The sequence below is a fragment of the Paroedura picta genome, chromosome 5 (genome assembly GCF_049243985.1).
Source record: "Paroedura picta isolate Pp20150507F chromosome 5, Ppicta_v3.0, whole genome shotgun sequence".
In the NCBI taxonomy this organism is placed as follows: Eukaryota; Metazoa; Chordata; class Lepidosauria; order Squamata; family Gekkonidae; genus Paroedura; species Paroedura picta.
In genome coordinates this window covers 83,287,221-83,307,215 of record NC_135373.1, presented here as the reverse complement: position 1 = coordinate 83,307,215, position 19,995 = coordinate 83,287,221, and the positions used below count along the sequence as shown (strand labels likewise).

The 19,995-nt window shown below is 39.7% G+C and overlaps 1 protein-coding gene across 3 annotated transcripts in view; it reads left to right on the top strand.

Annotated features, from left to right (window-relative positions):
* The window catches only part of ZFC3H1 (zinc finger C3H1-type containing), a 45,746-nt gene extending 26,216 nt beyond the window's left edge, over positions 1–19,530 (top strand). For all 3 annotated transcript variants that reach the window (XM_077338821.1, XM_077338822.1, XM_077338820.1), the window contains exons 21-35: positions 540–723; positions 2,894–3,080; positions 3,757–3,948; positions 5,857–6,094; positions 7,052–7,157; positions 7,630–7,828; positions 8,381–8,475; positions 10,104–10,214; positions 13,206–13,310; positions 13,405–13,570; positions 15,044–15,144; positions 16,550–16,651; positions 17,208–17,247; positions 18,291–18,353; positions 18,478–19,530. In XM_077338821.1, coding sequence (XP_077194936.1) covers positions 540–723; positions 2,894–3,080; positions 3,757–3,948; positions 5,857–6,094; positions 7,052–7,157; positions 7,630–7,828; positions 8,381–8,475; positions 10,104–10,214; positions 13,206–13,310; positions 13,405–13,570; positions 15,044–15,144; positions 16,550–16,651; positions 17,208–17,247; positions 18,291–18,353; positions 18,478–18,615 — 2,027 coding nt within the window. In that variant the 3' untranslated portion in view covers positions 18,616–19,530. The remainder of the gene's footprint in view (positions 1–539; positions 724–2,893; positions 3,081–3,756; positions 3,949–5,856; positions 6,095–7,051; positions 7,158–7,629; positions 7,829–8,380; positions 8,476–10,103; positions 10,215–13,205; positions 13,311–13,404; positions 13,571–15,043; positions 15,145–16,549; positions 16,652–17,207; positions 17,248–18,290; positions 18,354–18,477) is intronic.
* Positions 19,531–19,995: the final 465 nt, after the last annotated feature.

The following is a 19,995-nucleotide window of genomic DNA, read 5'->3' as shown; positions in this document are numbered from 1 at the left end:
GAGCCCTGCTGGAGCTGAAATAATTCCGCAGAGCCTACACCCACAGAAAGGAACCATAGTGCAGTAAACTGAATTAAAGATTTCATCATTAAATGTTCCATAACTGATTATTAATTGTTTTCTGATACAAGTTCCTATTGTTAAGGATATTATATATTCAAATCAGGTATCTAATAAATAAATAAATACTAGAAAACATCTGAATCTGTAGCAGTTTTGATTAAGCATAGAGTTCTGTAAAAATCTGAATTGGAATTACATGCTTAGCGAAAATTTCCAGTGTATTTTATTACCAATGCTTGTTTTGTTAACCATAGGGTATTAAAAAATACCCAGTACTTGTTCAGTTATCCTTTCCTTTCAAAAGGTAAACCAGTTTTCCATGGAAGGTTCAAAGTCCTCTGTCATCCTTCTCAATAATGCATACCTGCTCAAATTTGAACAAGATCTATTTGCACAAAAGTAATGAGTTGCCTCACCCAAATGGGGCTTGATTTCAAGTATGAAAATTGTGGTGTGTTTTTTTTAATTATTTGCAGCTCCTACAGTTGAGAACAACATAAATGCACCAGCTCTGGATGCTGTCGTGACTCCTGATGATGTTAGGTATTTTACAAATGAAACTGATGACATTGCTAACCTGGAGGCAAGTGTTCTTGAGAACCCCCATGATGTTCAACTTTGGGTCAAATTGGCATATAAGTATCTGAATCAAAATGAAGGGTAGGTAATTCTTATTTCACAAAAAAAATGAGCTGCACTTTCTGTGTGAACTAAACTGATCTGTGCTGTTTTCCCACTAGCTTTGAAAGATCCTTTATTTATTTGGTCAGGTTTCAAGTTGGCAATTTTTAAAGAGAAACTGGAAAAAATTATTAGATCTCTTGAAGCACTCAGGGCTCCACAGTATAATCAATTAAATATTGAGGCACTTAAGACATCAATGTTGTCAAAGTACAGCTAGTGTATAGGTGCTATATGGAGGTGGATAATATTTAGAGAAGATTTAATGTAAGTCAATGTAATCTGTCGTGGTAGATTTTCCATCCAGGACATAACCATATCCAGTCAAAGACAATTTGATGCTTGAGATTGCAAATAGAATTTATACTAGTGTCATAGTGACTAATGTCAGACTAGGACTTGGGAGCCTAGCTTCAAGTCTGTATTTTGTCCTGGAAACTCATTAGCTAACCTTAGGCCAACCACACTGTAAGTCTAGCCTACCTCACAGAGCTGTGAGAACAACTATGTGCACCATTGTGGGTCCCCAACAAGGAAAATGTGGGGGTATAAGATTCTTTTTTTTAAGACAAAGAAGTTGTTAAATTGATTTCTGAGGCTGTGGGGCAATAAAGCAATCCACTATTTTCCAGAATGATGGTTATAAAAGAAGAGGCAAATTTCTACTTTTAAAATCAAATGGCAGTTTAGAAATGGCACAAATTTCAAATCTAGAGGTGTGTAGAGGAGGGGTTGTGTTTTTTGTTCAGTTCTATTTGACCTCCCAAAATTTCTGGATTTCTGAAAAATCACAAATTCCAATACCAGCAAAGTATTCAGAACCAAGATTTTTCAGAAAATCCAATTTTGGGGGGGAGGTGTCCAAATATATTCAAGGCAGGGAAAATATTATTTATTTGATTTGTATCCTGCCCCTCACTTGCAGTCTTGGGGTGGCTAACAACACAGTTAAAAATGAAGCTTGAAGTATGTTAAAACAGTAAAACGATTTGATATAAAACCCAGCTATCAGTAAAACTAGGAATAATCCACCAACTACAAAATGGCAGCCTACTACTTACCAGAGTATTTCCTAATAGAACAGTGGGAACGGAGTGTAGGGGGAGGCCCATGATTACTTGGTTATATGCACACTGACCTCAACCAAAGGCTTGGCAGAAGAGCTCCATTTTATAGGACCCAAGTTCTGACAGGGCCTTGATCTCACTTGGGAGCTCATTCCACCCAGCTGGGGCCAGGGTCGAAAAGGCCTGGCTGGCTCTGGTCAAGGTCAGATGCACTTATTTGAGACCAGGGAGCACTAGCCTGTTTGTGTTGGTGGAGCATAACGCTTTTCTGGGGACGTATTCAGATAGGCAGTCCATAATTTGTCTGGGGGACCAACCCAGGAATGGCAAAACTGTAAAAGACAGCTCAGCAGCTGTTCCTGCTTCTCTGCTGTTTCCCTAATCTTTTCTGCAGCCCCTTTAAGCCAGTATGGTTTAAGGCCACTGCAGAAGAAAAGGTGGGGAGCAAACTCCCCTGCCTCTCAGCTGTTTCCCCCATTTTCCTGATTCCTGAAAATATTCAGGATTTTTTTCAATTTCCCCAGAATATCCCAGATACATCTGGGATAGCAAAATATACCTGAACAATACAGATGTTATTTTGGGGGTACATCTTTGGCTCAGGAAGATCTGAACATATCTCTCTATTCAAACCTTTACTGCTGGAACGAGAAGATATCCTGAGAGTATTGACTTGCACACTACTAGTGCCTTTTGTTACCATTAAGTTCTTGCCATGATCTCTGTTATATCGTGGAACAAGACTAGCCACTGTTTTGCCCACCCTTTCCATCACTGCCACTGCTTTGGATAAAATCCAGCCCCACTTTCTCTTGATGGTTGCCTGAAGCCAACCTTGCCAGCGGTATTGTTGAGTAGCAAGCCAAGGTGCCAGTTAGGTCAGTAAGGACTTGAGCACCCTTCAGTTCACCCAGCACTTTCTCTGCCTCTCTCATTTCAAGATCCACCAGTTGTATGTGAAATGCAACAGAAAAAAATCTGTGTGCATGAGAGAGGGGGACAGGGTTTGGGGCTCAGGACTAAGTTATAAATGCGAGTATAAAATGTAGAATATTCTTGTGTTTTTTCTCCGCTTGTTATAGATCATCATCCGAATGCTTGGATTCTGCTTTGAATGTTTTGGCTCGAGCTGTAGAAAACAACAAAGAAAATTCTGAAATCTGGTGTCATTACCTCAAGCTGTTTTCCAAAAGGGGAACCAAGGAAGAGGTGCAAGAAATGTGTGAAACAGCAGTGGAATATGCTCCCAATTATAAGATCTGGTGGACTGTAAGTTTGACCTCTTGAAATTTGACACATTCACAGAATTAACCCAGGGGATTTGTGTATGCTGCACATTGTGTGTTACTTACCTGTAAACTAAACTTTTCTTTAAAGAATTCTTCTTGTAGAATCTCAAGGCACATTCCATTATTCAGTGTACTCTTGTTTACATGTATTTCTGGACTTCACATTCCCAAATATGGGACAGGAACATTTGGAGCAGAAGATACTCCTGGATTCTGATCTGTCCTACCTTTTCCCAGCAGCCTCTCTGGATCCCCAGAAAGTGGTTGTTAGGGAAGGCTGGGGCCTCACAGACAATGTCGCACAAGGAGGTGGGCTCATCTCCAAGTGTCAGTTTAGTAAGGATCACAGTGGGCTTCTGGCAAAGGAGAAGTAGACAACATCCCTTGCAATATGTAGGATTCAATCCTCAGAAACTCAGAAATACCAAATTGTATCCCTTCCATGCATGCACACATCCAGTTCCTGAAAATGAAGACTTTTCAGAGTAGTATATGATGCAGTCAGAAGCAGTCATCTGGAATTTCTCCATATGTTTCCACAAAAATGCTAAACAAAATTTATTAAGTGTCAGCAGAACAAAGCTACCAAAACAAAAGGAGATATAGTTATATCCTGTTGTGAAATAGTATTCTCTGTTGAGATGTCTTCTCTTCAGTTTCTAGATCTGGAAAACTCCTTTGATGGAAAGGATTACGTGTGTGGGAGAATGTTGCAATTCCTGATGAAAACTCCAAAGTGTGAGGAAAACTTTGATCTTCGATCCTTTCACTTGCTGGAGATGTTGCTGTACAGAGTTCATTTAAGCATCTTTACTGGAAGGCATCAAAATGCGGTTGCATTATTCCAGGTACTTTTGTGTGATGTTACCCTGATTAGACTTTCATCAAATTGATTGTGGCTTCAGTGTTCACTAATAGTTTTGTGATGTTACGTAGCATAATTTGTAGGTGAACACAAGTATCCTCTCCATCCCAAGAATTAAATATAAGCAAACAGCAGAGGCAGGAAGGGACTGTTTCAGAAAGGAAATACTTAAGAATACCTTCACATGTTTCAAGAAAGGAAAACCTACTTTACTAGGTAGGTTTCTGAACGGTCTCAATAATGGGTGTAGTGATGATGCATGGATGCTAGTACACTGTAAAATCATGCCCAGAGCTACACCCAGTTTTCTTTGAATAAGCCTTTTCTATAACGTGACTCTAATTCTTAAAGCATTCCCTTAGTGTTGGCAGCTGTTCTTATCTAAAAATATAATGCTTTTTAAAAGGGCTGTTTTTCTTCACTGTAGGTATAACTGTTTTACTTGGGGAGTTCGGATAAAGGCTACTTAAGTTAGAAACAAATATGTATATTCGACCTTCATTTGGCATATTAATTCCACTTGCATATTGATAATGTCATAGCAAGGAAAAAGACTAAACAAACAGAGGTACCAGATTGAAATCGCTGCTACTTGGTCTGCAGACAGATGCCGCTTTCAGTCTTCCATAACGATAGCTGTACTCCAATAAGCCTGTTCAGATTTTTAACGGATTGCGTTTATTTAGCAAGCCTTTTAACATAACTTCTGTTGCCCCCTCCTATTTTCCAGCGAATTACAGGGATGCTTTGTCATTGCGTAAATACTTGATTGCTCCCATGTTACTACATCCTTCTATTTTTCCCATTTTACTATCTTGCAATATAGGGAATATAGGACTAGGGAAGAAAGGATAATATGTAGCAGAAATCAACAGTTACAATTTATATACGAGAGTGAAGGTTTATAAAAATTATTTCACTTAAAACTAATTTATTTGACCTTAAATGTTCTGTGATTTCAATGAAAGAATTCTGATTATTGATGCTAGACTTCTGTGCATTTCATGCAAGTATAAAATTTGATGTCTGGGTATGATATTTAACATAGTGCAAGCCTCTCTTTTTATGAAGTGGCTTATATTCTTGGTGATTGCAGACATGACACTCAAATTCTTACAGTTAATGGTGGTTTGTGTTTGGGGTCCCCCACTGCTACCTGCCCATGCTTTGATTGAAGCTGCCTGTTTATCTCTCAGAACTTGTCCCATAAATGCAATGCATTCATTCATTATTTATTTATAATTGCATTTGTTTACTGCCCCTCCTGGCCAGTAGTCTTGGGGCATTTTACATCAATACAAAACACATTCAAAATAACAATAACAAACAAACCCCTTTCCTCCCCCCTCCCCCCTCTGCAGTTCAGAGGCTGCTGCTAACGCTGCAAGGCAGGGTGTATGGAAGAGGGGCCCAGATGATGTTCTAGCTCCCAGCCTCAACCAAATGCTTAGTGGAAGAGCTCTGTTTTACAGGCCCTGCGGAACTGTGAAAACTCTGACAGGGCCTGTAGCTCTTCTGGGAGCTCATTCCACCAGGTTGGGGCCAGGACCAAAAAGGCCCTGGCCCTGATTTTCTTCCATATGCTTGTCTATCTTAGATGCAGAACAGCTGTAACTGTGTGTATAAGGACTAAGATGTAAATTTGTACATTAAGCAAGGCATGCTTCAAAAAATTCCATAATTGTCTCTTTCAGTCTTGCATGATCAGTCTTTTTATATTGTGTGTATACACATGCATGCAGAGTACAACAGTTCTGAATGTTATGGTCACTTTTTAAAATGACGTTTAATTCAGTGTTTGGAATGCTTTTAAAATTTGGAACAATAGACATAATATAACCTTGGTTGCTTTATATTGACCTTTTAAGTATATCATTTTCTTCTGCCACAGAATGCTCTGAAGTCAGAAAATGATAAGGTAGTTGTGCAACACCTTACCATTAGTGACCGCTGCTTAGCTTGGCTGTCTTATATACATCTGATTGAATTTGGTGACCTCCCTCTCAAATTCTATGACCCTGCAAATAGTAATCCTTCAAAAATCATGAAGAAAGAGCCATTTTTAATACCTTGGAAAAAAGCTGAAGATGTGAAGACTAATCCTGATATGTTGTTAGCTGTCTTTGAAGGTAATTCTATCAGTGTAAATTATCTCTCAGAGTTGGAACTAGCCAGAATGATCCATGTGATGATTACCTCTTGATTAAACTTCTGCAACTCACTCTGTACAGGGCTGTCCTTGAGACTGCTCCAGAATCTCCAACTGGTTCAAAATGTGGCTGCACAAGCCCTGATAGGGACTCAGTGGAAAGTACACCTGTGCTTGTTTAGCTGCATTGCCTCCAGATTGGAGGCTGAATCAGGTTCAAGGTACTGGTGTTAACCTTTAACGCCCTAAACAGTCTGAGACTGGTATATCTGTGGGACCACCTCTTCCCTTACAATCCCCCAAGAGATTTAAGATCTTTGGATTAACATCTGCTCTCGGGTCCCCAGCCTGAAGAAGGTAAAACTGACCTGGACCAGAACCAGAGCTTTTTCGCCAGGCTTATAGCTGAGGCCTAAAATAACATCCACCAAGGAGGCTGCCATTCACTGCTGGGAGGAGAAAGAGAGTCAGAAAATTGGCTCCTTGCCAAAGGACTCCCATCTGGGGATATTTCACTGGGGGTGTTATTTGTAACAATTGTAGTTGTTTTTAATTCTGAATGATGGTTTTATTGTTACCTGTTTGTAATAATCTCACTACAGTATCTTTAACATCATTGAAATTTTTCTGATCTTTGTTAATTGACAGCTAGTTTTCATTTGGATAGGGCATATAGAAAGATAGAATAACTGGATTTATTGAGACTAGTTGTAGATGAGGGCAAGGGAGACACTCTGGCTGAACTATTTATGGCTTTAAGTATGGAATCACAGCTTTTTTGCCTTCTTTCCTTTTACATTTTTCATTCCCAAGGGTTGAAGGGTATTAGATGTACATTGGGAAGAGACTGTTATTCACAGAAGCGCAGACTATACTCTGTTCTTAAGCCACAAAATTCATGTCTGTCTTTGTAACTAAAAGTATATCCTCCTTTTAGATGCCATTCGATCCTGTACAAATGAGAATTCTGAAGATGGTGTGAAAATAGTTCTCTGTCTTCCTCTATATAGGAATATGATTCTTTTGCAGCAGCTCCTAGAAAGGTAAAGAGGATTTTTTTTGTTTTTGTCAAAATGTTTTATTTTCTTAAGCTAAGGGAGACTGTATAACAGTACAATAATGTAATCAATGTTCTGTCCATAGTGCATCGTAAATTATTCCTGATACCAAAGGAATAGTTTCCAAAGTAAGTTTCAAACCATAAAGCCAGTGGTTTGATCTAAAGAGTTAGCTCATTTGCAGCAAACTTAGAATCATAGAGTTGGAAGGCCATACAGGCCATCTAGTCCAACCCCCTGCTTAATGCAGAATCAGCCCTAAGCATCCTTGATAAGAATCTGTCTAGCTGTTGCTTAAAGAATGCCAGTGAGGGGGAGCTCGCCACCTCCTTAGGCAGCTGAGTCCACTGGTGAACTACTCTGACTGAAAAATTTTCTCCCGATGTTCTCATAGATTGCCTCTTAGTAAGCCACTTGTGCATTGCTTCATTTTTTCTTTGAACTGTTTTCATTCCAGGTGGGAGGCAGCCATTGAGATTTGTAAATCACTTCTGAAAGTTTGCCCTGTTGATTGTCAGCTGTTGGAGGCTCTGGTTAGTTTGTATTTGCAGACAGCCCAGATAGAGAGAGCTTGTGATGCTTGGCTTACTGCATTTGAGAAAAATCCTCAGAATGCCCAGGTGTTCTACCATATGTGCAAATTCTTCATCTTGCAGGTAAAATGGCAATAGATGTTCAAATATTCTGTAGAATTCAGTTAAATAAGAAAAGTGTCTCTGCTGTAGTAAATACAACATATCTGTATTCAAGCATATCAAAGGTCATTACAATGAAATGATTTTACTGAGAGCAGTGTTCAGGAGTGGTTCAGTTTGTCACTGTAAATGCTGGAAAGATGGAATTTGTATCTGAGCAGTTCCATTCTTTGGGTGGCATAAAACATTACATAGAAGCTGCAGTACCAAATGACTTGCAGAAGAGTAAAAGCTGTGTAGTGTATGGGGGGCAGTTGCATCTCTTGGTGAAAAGGGCATGATAAATAGGTCGTTGCTAAGAAATGCAAGAATTTACCCTTTATAAAATACGTGAAGCTTTTGTAGAAGATATGCAAGCTATTCATACTACTACTGTGGAATGTCTGACATCTGCCTTTGAATATCCCTTCTAAATGGTGGCTTTTAAAGATAAGTGTGTGTTCAAAGAGCCATGAAAAGCATATCAAAGATTTTTGTATTCTGATGTGTTTTAATGTTGCGTTTTTCTGACAGAAAAGAGCAGACAGTATTCCTCCCCTCCTGCAAGCCTTTGTTGCGACGTTCTTTGAGTGTTCACATCAAGAGCATAGTCCTGTGGAGCTGTTACGGTGAGTTAGCTATCTAGGCCATGCTGCCATAAAGCATTTGATTTGTTGATTGTGTTCCTAACATATCTGATTCTATGGAAGCAATACTTACAGTGTAATATCTCTGCAAGCTCTTGGAGCAGCATCTGTAAGAATGTTAGTTAAGAGAAACCAAATATAATATCTGCAGATTTGTATCATCTCTGGTGGCTGTAATGAAGATATATGACTTATTTTTGAGCCCTGTCCATTGTGTTCTGTTAACCCTCAGTAATTGTGGCTTGCCAAACCCCAGCTTTAATTCCTGAGGTTTGGAAGTGAAATAGCTGTATGGAATTCAGAGGCATATTTGAGGTACCTTGGAGCTATTGAGACTGAGCTACTGCAATAGGTCGCCTACTCAGTGTCAGTAGGTTCAGGATGGGCAAAAAGAAATACTACTTCACTCAGGGTGTGATTAAAATAGAGAATCACCGTTGGAGGATGTTGTAATGGGCACAGGATTCATAGAGGATGAGTCTGTCAGTGGTGACTGAGGGGAATCTCCACATTCAGAGGGACACAGTCTCTCAATCCTGGAGCTGTGAGGCAGCATCAGGGGAAGGCCTTAGCCTTCATACCCTGCTGTTAGCTGTCCAGGGGAACTGGTTGTCCACATTGCAAGAAAGGGTGCTGGATTAGATGGACCATTTGTCTGATACAGCTTTGCTGTTATGTCCTGAAGGGTAGAGTGACTTGCTACTTTATGAGTAGCTGTGACTTAAAGGTGTTCACTGCTTTCCCTGGTTTTATTTATTTATTATTTCAGTTTATATACTGTCGCATTTCCTAGGAACCCGCGGTGGTTCACTGAATAAAACATTAAAATACAATAAAACCACAATTTTCAATAAAACAAGCAAGTGGTCAAAAACACAAATAATCTATCCCATCCCAACTCGTACAGAAGGTTCAGGCGGATCAGGGGGAGGCCGAGTCTTCTTCCACTAGGAGTGAGTGGGAGCTGGTCTAATAGACTCTAGTAGACTATGATAGACTTTGGGAAGGGGTCCTTGATGGAAACACCGGGGTTTTACCTTGGCCTCAACCAAATGCCTGGTGGAAGAGCTCCGTCTTTTCCTTTTTAAAAAGCGTCTTAAAGCACAAAACTGATCTGTTGAACTGCACATTGTACAGCTTTAGGCTTTACCAGATTATTAGCCTGTGGTAGCCATTGTTGTTTGGGTATCTTCTTTTTTTAATGTTCAGCTAGAAGTAAATTAAATGTTAAGAGAGCAATGAACCAGAAGCCAAAATCATCAGTGGTATAAATAGTGCCCCCCCCCCCTGCTCCCAATGAAACATCTTATACATTTTACCTGTACTGTGATTTTTGGTGTTTTGCCTTCCTCTGTAATACATTACCATAGAGGAATACATTCAAGATACGAGATTAGTGGCAAATGGCATGAGCTACTGCAGCAGAAGGAACTAGACCGTGGCTCCCCTGGAAAGGTATCTGCAGTGCGTAGCTTTGGGACCCTCTTTAGTACTGCTCATATTCACTTTTGTTCACCTCTTTCAGGATAGCTAATTATTGTATAGAGTGGTTCAGGATTATTTCTTTGTACAGACTATCTTCATGCTCAAAAAGAATTCTTTTGTTCTAGATATTTTTTAAATTTCCCAATGCCAATTGAATTTACACCACCTTCATATAAGGGATGCTTTACAGAAGAAGCTTTGAACCAGCAAATCCCTTACTTGTGGCAAATATACTGGTAAGTTACACACACCACTGCCAACTCAGTTTTCGAGAGTTTTGTTTGAAGAAGAAGAGTTGGTTCTTATATTCAGCTTTTCTCTACCCGAAGGAGTCTCAAAGCGGCTTACAATTCACCTTCCCTTTCCTCTCCCCGCAACAGACACCCTGTGAGAGAGGTGAGGCTGAGAGAGCCCTGATATTACAGCTCTGTCAGAACAGCTTTATCAGTGCTGTGGCGAGCCCAAGGTCGCCCAGCTGGCTGCATGTGGGGGAGAGCGGTATCAAACCCAGCTCGCCAGATTAGAAGTCCACATTCCTAACCACTACACCAGTTGTCATGTTCATGCTAATTGGATTCTTATAAGGTCAGCTATTCTGTCTTAAGTCTCTCTTCCCAACCTTATTTATCATCTTGCCCAGCTCGTCCAGGGGTTTGGACTGGGATGTCACCAATATGCTGGTGTCACCCCACTCTACTTCCTGAGGGATGGTCTTCCTGGAGTCAGTTGCCAGATGTCTGAAAGCAGTGGCGGGATGGATTAGAGTTGCCTGAAACTCAGCCCTTTAAAGTCCTGTGAGTGGGTAGGAAAAGGCCATATGAGGAAGCATGCTTACCCAGCCTGGGTGGTATGTAGCTTATGCCTACTCACTCAGCCAGGAACTTGGGCATGATCTTTGATTGCCTTCCTTACTACGGAGGTGCAGATCAAGAGAGTAGCATGGCTGATGTTTTTCCATCTTCAAGCCAAACTATTATGCAATGGTCGCCTCTAGACTGGACTTCTGTAACTCGTTCTACGCTGGCGCTCCCTTATCCCTGACCCAGAAATTGCAGTCGGTCCAGAACACAGCTGCTTGAGTCTTCACAAGAACATCTGGAAGGTCCTATATTCAGCCTGTCCTATGACAGCTGCACTGGCTTCTCATTGAATTCCAGATTAAGTTTAAGGTTCTGGTACTTACCTTTAAGGCCAACCATGGTCTGGACCCAGCATACCTGAGGGACTGCCCCTCTGCCTATACCCCTGAAGAGCACTCTGTTCTGCAAATTCCAACTGGGTGGTGGTCCCTAGCCTCAAGGAAGTATGTTTGGCCTCAATGGGGGCCAGGACATTTTCAGTCTTGGCCCCCACTTGGTAGAATGAGCTCCCAGAGATCAGGGCCCTGTTAGAGTTGGCACAGTTCTGCAGGCCCTGTAAGTTGGAGCTCTTCCACCAAGCTTTTGGTTGGGGCCAGTACCCTCATAACATCTATGGGCCCTCCCCAACAAAACACTCCCACAGACATTCAATCTGGAAAAGAGTTCCTGGTAGTGACCAACTTCTGGGTAATAAGACAACAAATGGATGCTGCTGTTGATCTAGGTGCTGCTAATATGCATATTTAAATTGTTACTACTGTTTAATGTTTTATTCTGTTGATTTTAATTGTTTGTTAATAATTGTTATGTACTCTGCCCTGAGCTGGTTTCAGGAGGTTGGTATAGAAATAAATAATAATAAAAGTATGTTATGAAACATTAGATTGAGTTTAAAAGAGAATTACAGTGTTGTTGGTAGGAATGCCAGGCACCAAGTGTGTTGCTTGAACCGCTTTCTGGCCTGGCATGATACCTGAATTCAGAGCACCAGTGTAGGGTAGTGTAGTGATTAAGCATGTTAGACGATGCAGGCTTGAATCCCTGTCATGCCTTGAAAGCTTGCTGGGAGATCTTGGGTCAGTCACACTCTCTCATACTAACCTATCAGGGTTTTGAGGATAAAGTGGAGGGAGGGATGATGGCCTGGTGGTAAAGAAAAAGATTGCAACCTTCTGATTGATCATATGGTTATTAGAGTTAGCTATAAGTCTACATCCTGTCCTGATTCAAGTCTTTGGTTCTTACCAGGCAGAGAAAATGGCCTGTTTCTCTCTGGAATGTAGTTTAAGATAAGCTCTCTTACAAGGCCAAAGTTTATTTTATAGCTGAGATAGTCCTTCTCAAAGCTAGAGAAATGGAAGAAGAGTGTGTCACTACCATTTATGTAAACAGTTGGAGGTTGCGGGGGGGGGGGGACGGGAGAATGCGAGCAGCTTTTCGGACCTGTTAGCAGTTCCTGGAAGGCTGGCATAAGGGCTGTAGGGTGTTCCTGGGAGGTAGAGTAGGGAGGCTATTGGCTCATCCTGCAAGCCCAACCTCCAAGGGAAGGGTATTTAATATGATGTAATCCTATTGTTCTCTGCACAGATTTGGGAACTCCCCTGTGTCTATATTTATTCCGTAGTAAAAATTAATTGGGGCTGGGCAAAAGAACCCTAATTTGGCCATTTAACTATTGTGGGGGGGGGGAGAATGTAAGCTACTTTGGGTCCCCATTAAGGAGAAATGCATGGTACAAATGAATGAATTAAAATAAATTACAAGAGGAGCTGAATAACTTGGGTGCATCAGGATGACTGAAGGTGAATTATTTGGATGTAGTCAGTGGGAAAAAGCAAACTGGGGTTCCATGAGAAATCATTTAACTGGCATTCACTATGTCTGACATCATGACTTTGTAGGTTTTCTTTTGATTAATTCACAAAGTCATATATTCTGCTGATCTGGGGTCCACCAAATACATAGTTCAGACCCCTGCTTTTCTGTGGGTAGTCTTATTTTGTTGCCTGTAAGGAGCAGCTAATTTACTATTCAAACTGTTTTCTTTACAGTTAAGTTAGGCAATCTGTGTCTTTTTGGTTAATTTCATTGTTAACAGCAGTACTTCTCCTAGAAGCCTGATGCTGACCTGGAAAGAGCGGAACACTTGTGTTTGCCCTTACAGTATGGTGCATGTCATTAGGCATGTTTCAGCTTTCTTCCATGTAAGCTTGCATATTTTACAGTTAACAACAATTAGTAGAGTTGAAGTGCAGTTTAGAACAGTTTTACTTCTGAAATTGTCTGCTTGTACGTAATGTCAAGTTTGCAAATGAGTTTATAACAACACAAAACCATACTTTAAAAGTTCATTGTGTTTTAAAACAGTTTATACCAGTCTCTTCATGGAAGTTCTGGAGAAGCAACAGATGCTTATGAGGCAGCGCTGGGAGCAGTTATGCAAGAGGAAATAGTTCAGCACATTTGGATGGAGTAAGTTGAAATGATGAGGCATTACTTGACTCTACAATTGTAAAAGTAATGCATTCAGAAGTGTTAACATCTGGGTTTAATTTCTGTTTTCCAGTTACCTTGTTTTCATCAATGGCAGAGTTGTCAGATCCAGCAATCAAGCTCAAGAATTCAAGCTTTTTACTGATCTCGTGAGCAGATGTCTTGTTACGGTTCCCACCCGTTACCCTATTCCATTTAGCACTGCTGATTACTGGACCAACTATGAGTTTCATAACAAGGTATGAATATTTTGCGAATCCTTAAATTTTGTGATCCTTTTAATATAAATAGCCAAAGTAATTGGAGTGTTTCCCCAGCATTTTCTTTACTACAGTGAGCTAACAAGGCTTTTCTGTAAGCAAAAAGAATGGAAACTCAGCATGTGAAAAAGCTTTGTGTTTGTGTAGTTTAGGCTTCCTCAACCAACATTTCATAAAGCCCTGGGGTTCCTTGAGGGTCCCAGAAGGGTTTCCCAAATGAGTGGGAGTTAATTTTAATTTTTTAAAACATTTGTTAAACACGTATCAGGTGATAAGACCATACATGGTCATGTTGACCGACCCCCCCCCCATTGGCCAATATATGGGGAGGGGAAGGTCCCCAGGTGGGTGAGTACACAGCTGTACTTTCCAACCGTATTCTACATGATTGCAGCACTTCTGGGATTTCTTGAAGCCCGAAGAATGTTTCAGTTGTTTTTTAATGATGAAAAAGTTGAGAGAGGCTGGTGTAGTGAATCAACAGGTAGAATTCAAGTTTTCTAAACAACTACAGCAGCCTTCTGTGACTGTAGTTTCCAGGGTTATCTGTGGGCTGGCAACTTACCTCCTCCTGGGATTCAGGAAGGCAGTTGGATTTCCTTCTCAACTAACACCAGGGACTCTTATCCTTCCCCCAGCTCAGCACATGCTTAATAGCCGGGGAATGCTGTGTCCCCTTCCTACGAGATCGGCAGCATCTGGAAGAGGTGTTCAAACAGCTCTCTATTCCTTGTGGGAACACATTCTCAAAAATGCTGTTAGTGCTGCTTACAGACAATCCTCTTTAAGATTGCTTCAAGGTGCTAATTTCCAACTGAAGTACATGACTGCCTGGCTGTGCTACCATGTACTCTCAAAGGGCCACTCATTTTAGGCAGCTGTCAAATATAATGGTTGCTAATGGCAAGGTTAAGTTTGCAGGAGTGCTCTGTGGGGCTCAAACTCATTCATTCAGTTCAGACGCATTGCCAAGCTACTAAATAGAGAAGTTTGATCACTGAGTTGAGCCGTCATGAAGCGACCCACAAAATCCATAGTTGTAAGCCGTCTGAGTAGGGCCATTCCCCCCTTTTAGCAAACTGTAGTCTTCAATAATAGCTCTAGTCTTTACTGAGGCCAAGACGAAAACCACGGATAATCTGAAAAATAATTTTTCACTTTGTTTTTATTAAACCCTGCATAGAATTGTGCTGTGAGATGCTGAGCCGACCCCCCCTCTTCTGCCATGCTATACAGTGCTGACAGGAAAACAGTAGAGATTCACGTGAATGTTATTCAAGGGCACAGTAGTTAATCGCCTTGAAGTTAAGATTCTTATTTCGAGTGTGAAACAAAGACGGTCTGTCAGTTTAGCTGACCTATTGCATTTGAAAAAGGATCCTTATCAGATTCCTTAACAAAACTGTAGGCAACTACAATTTGCTGTTAATTTAAAACAATGCACCTTTACAGGTAATTTCCTTTTATCTGAGCTGTATTCCGAAGTCTCAGCATTCCAAAGCCTTGGAACGATTTTGCTCCACCATGCCTACTAATCCTGGACTTGGATTCAGGTACTAAATACTGGTTGAAGCTATTATGTTAAAAAAAATAAATACACACACACACGCACACACAAACACACACAGTAGCTTGAATGGCCAATTGGGGATTTTCTCATGACTTCCAGTTCCTCCAAATTACATCATTCTAGTCAATGGTTCTACTAAGGGGAGGGGGGAGGGAGATACACATGGATCTGTTTGCGGCTGAATATAAAGTTAAAATGCATACAGATTCATAGCAAAACATGGTTAGCAAATACTTACTGAAGAGAAAAAAGGCCTAATGTGTCATTTTCCTTCGAATCCAATGTATCCTCATAACATGAGTGTATAATTTGTTACAATATTACCTGCTTGCTTCATTCTTCCTGATTAAAACACAGCAACTGTTTATTGCAACAGGGAGAAAGTGCTTCCCATTGCTACTTCATTTGTCTCAAAATTGCTTTGTATGAGAAATAAAATTTTACCAATATGCCTACAAGAAAACATGAAAATGCTAACTATCCTAAAAATTAAAAAACAAAAGTTCATTGTTACAAACTGACCATGCGTTCTATTAGTTTAGAATGGTATTGGTCTTAAAAGTGATTCGTCTACTATCTCTAGTCCCTATAGTTGGATCAAATACCTAACGTTTTTTTAATATATGGAAGTGAATCGGTAGCAATAAATGAATCAGTAGGTCTTCAAAAAGACTGCATCATTATAGTTAAAAATAGTTGGTTTTTCTCTTGGAAGAAAACCTGAAATTAATTTAGGCAGAAAAATACCCAGAATTCTAGATAAGGATCAACAATGCTGGGCTTCTCTCACCAATCAAATATGATTTTGCTGAGATGGGATTAATTGGTTACATTTTTCATCTATTGACCTCTCCTTTACAAACTTAAATTTTTACAAAAAGGTCCCTTTTGCTCCTATTTTTATAAATGAGGTTTATAAAACTTTGGATGGTTAAGTCAAAAGCAGAATAGTTGGGGGCACATGATGCATACTGTACTTTTCTACATCAAAGGCATTTGCAGATACAGATTGTATGATTTCACTAAGATAAACTTTTAAAAAGTGTAATATCTTTGAAAATATACTTTCATGTTTGGAATGAGCTCTAAACAGGGCATTTTCTGGTGGATGTTATACAATTGGACAAAAAGCTTTTTTAGCGATCTCCCTGAAGCATAGCAAGAAGTTAAGTCGGATCCTTAAAATGAGGTGGAACAGATCTGTTAATGCTCTGGAAAGTGGGTGGAGTGAGCACTTCAGCATCATGCTGCATTTTTGCACATACACGAATGATTAAATTGACCAGCAGAAGCTCTTTCTGCTGAATCCTTTTGAGTTACCGTAACGTTTAGCAGTCAAAATGGTGTTTTTAGCAATGTCATTCACTGTTTGTTTGTTCCTCTTGTAGGCTGCTTCAACAATATTGGGATGAGAGCAATATTCAGATATTGAAACTGCAAGCCAAGATATTTACATATAATATCCCAACCTGCCTGACCATCTGGAAAATGTAACTCAATACTTATACACCTGTTACCATAGATATTTTAAAAACTAATGCATTAAGATTTGTTTCAAAAGTAATCACAGTGGACTTGTGCTAGAAAGGCTTTTCATTATTGCAGTTGTTCTGCAAGTGTGACATTAATATCGTAAAACAAGAACTCTTGGTTCCCCAACCCCAAATCTTTCAGATGTAAGTATGCACTCTGTGGATAAGTAAGGAAAGTATATTCATAGTTTTCATTATTTCTGCTGTGGAATTTGTTTTTATCATTAAACTGTTGACTTTTTCCTCTTCCTCTTTATATATTATAATAGCAATATCCAGTGGTCCTTTTTTGCCGTGTTTTTATACATAATGGGAACAAGTGAAATATTTTGTTCATGTAAGCTTGTTTATGAACCAGATCTTTTTTTTACCTCTTCACTATAGATTGTCTTCACTGGGAGTCAGTCTGTTACTTTCCATAACTCTTATAGTTCCATCCCAGACTCAGTGGTTCTGATGGTAAACTTGTTCAGTATTGTACAAAATGTAAGTCCTTTTTATTTCTTCCCTTCAGAGCCATTGCCGCTGAGTGCTTTCTAAAGGGACAGAAAGAGGTATGTAAAAAAACAAAAAACGTTCATGGAACAGCTAATTGTAGTACTTGGCTAATTCCTTGGTTTGATGGGGGGGGAAATGTCCACATGTTTATAGGGATGTCTTCTTAGTGTTTAACAGTTTGTAGAATGCTTGTTTGTCAGTGATTCTGAAGTGTTTTTATCTCTGCTGTCAGTTGAGGTAGAAAAGGGGGAATGTAGGCTTTTCCCCCTCCTGAGTGAAGAATGTTCCACTATGACAGGGTTTTGTGAATCTCTGGGTTTTCTTGATGGCCCTGAAAGGGTTTCCTGAATGGGTGGGAGTTAATTTTTTATTTTTTAAAAAAATTGTTAAACATTTATTGGGTGATTGGGCCATATTGTCATGTCGACTGTGCCCCCTCCAAAAATGGCCATTGATGGGCCTGGAGGGAGTGGGAAGGGAAGGAGTTCTGGGTTCTGCATGATCACACCACTTCTGAGTTTTCTTGAAGCCTGAATAATGTTTCAGAAGGTTCTTAATGATAAAAAAAAATTCAGAAAGGCTATACTATGGGAATCACAAGCAAATTTATCCAGGCTGACAACAACAAATGGCAGATTCTGCAAGTGAAATAGTTTCAACTGCTAGTCAAACCACTTTAGATGTTAATTTCTTCAAATAATTTTCCCATGTGCTGCTTCAAGAATTCTAAGGTACTGATTGGCATGAGATACAGAGGGTTGAACATGTAATGAAACAGTTTAATCACTAAAAAAAGCAACAGAACAGGAAAACATGCAGCTATCAGTCCTCTTATGATTTCTCCACTATGTTCTTGTTTTAAAAGCCCTAAATCCACACAATAGACTGTGACTCACTTGCATGTTTGTAAGTCTTGTTATAATATTCCCTGTCCAAGGAAATCTCCGATCCCCTTTGTCTTGGTCATACATAAATTGCTTAAAACCACTTTGTGGGTTTATTTCCAGTGTTTTCCCAATATATGTTTTTTTTTTAAATTTAGCTTTGATTCATTTTGTGCGTACTGAAGTACCATTGACTTGGATTGTTCTCTTTTCAGGTCCATCACTTATATCAGAGAACCTTTCAGAAGTTACCTCTATGTGCAACCCTATGGAAAGATGTAATGCTTTTCCTTATGCTTCCGTTTAAGGCTTCATTTCAATTTTCTACATAGCCCATATCCATTGATATGGTGGTATTCAAGCCCAGGCTAATTCTTATGTCTGCTTCCCCATCTCTTACAGCAACTCCTGTTCGAAGCATCAGGAGGAGGTAAAACTGATAACCTGAGAAAACTAGTTTCCAAGTGCCAAGAGGTTGGAGTCAGCCTAGATGAGCTTTTAAATTTAAACACTTACAGAACAGAGAGCACGAATCGCTGAACACTGGGCGCAGTCAGTGCTAAATCCTATTAAATGCCAAAATCATTTGAATGGTTCTCCAGGCTGATCTCTAGCTTTAGGCCTGTTATCGAGCAGCTGAGCAGTGCTGAGCAGCATATCAAGTCTTTCTGATCTGCTTTCCTTGAACCTGGAAACATTTAACACGAACGCCACCTTGGATAAATGAACTCCCTGCATGGCCTGCTTCTGGGCCCTGCCAGACTGACATAACGTCACGTACGTAAGTATAGTTAATCCCAATGATAGACTTTAAATGGTTTTCTTTCTTCTTTCTTCTTTCTTTTCTTTTTTTGGCTTTTGGTTTTTAGTTTCAATTCTAATTTCCTTTCTTTGTGCTGTTTCTGAGTTCACTTGACACACTCGCACTGATGCCTGAGAGATCTGTATTTGGGATTAATTATGTGGGCTGTGTTTACATAAGAAAACAAGCAGTCCTCTTTTGTATTTCCCTCTTTTTTACTTTAAATCTCCCTTCTTTGCTTCGCTTCTCTCTCTCCCTCTCCCTGTCTGTCTCTCTCTTGTTTTGGTGGAGATTGTTTATTTTCATTGCAGGATTTAAAACAAAACCAACCGCTCTTAAGGAGAGTAACTGCCATGGCTTCAAGTATGCTTTTTGCACTTGAAGACTGTATGAGGGTTGTTTTACTGCCCTTTCTGCATTCTGGACTTGTGGCAGAGACATTTTAAATTTGAAGATAAAATCTATTGCAAATGCCAGTGCATCAGAACCTGAGAGTGGTCAATTTACTATGTGCAATTTTTGTAAAGAAATTTTAATTTATAATAAAAGTTTAACAGTTAATATTGAACTGCTTTGTATTAAGATACTACTCTGTAGTATTGCCATTGTTTATACAAAGGTATTTTGAATATAAATTCTTTTTAAAAAAATCATTGCCTGTGTTTTTAATCAAGCTGCGCTAATACGGTTGAAATGTGTGGGCTAGAAAACACAACCCATTTTCTCCATTGCCAGAAAATTATTATATTGTCCTGAGTAATGCATCGTTATTTTTAATAGAACTTGAAATATTCAAAATTCATAAGCATGCCCAATTATTTTACACTGGTGATGGAACCTTAAGCTCTAAAACTGCAGCAGGTTTATGGTGGAAAAATTCTTGCTGCTAAAGATAAATGCAGCCACCCTGCCTTATTGAATTTATTCTTCACACACCAATCCTGGCATTTAGGTCATTGTTTTTATTTCTATATAGAGGCACTTAAAGTTTCAGGAAAAATGATTACTTGAAGATCCTCTTGTTGGGCAAGTCTTTTTGCTAGGCAGAGAGGTGAGACGGCTAGGCATCTAGTTCCTTTGAGCTCTGATTCTTCAGTTGGTTGGATTCAAAAGTCTAA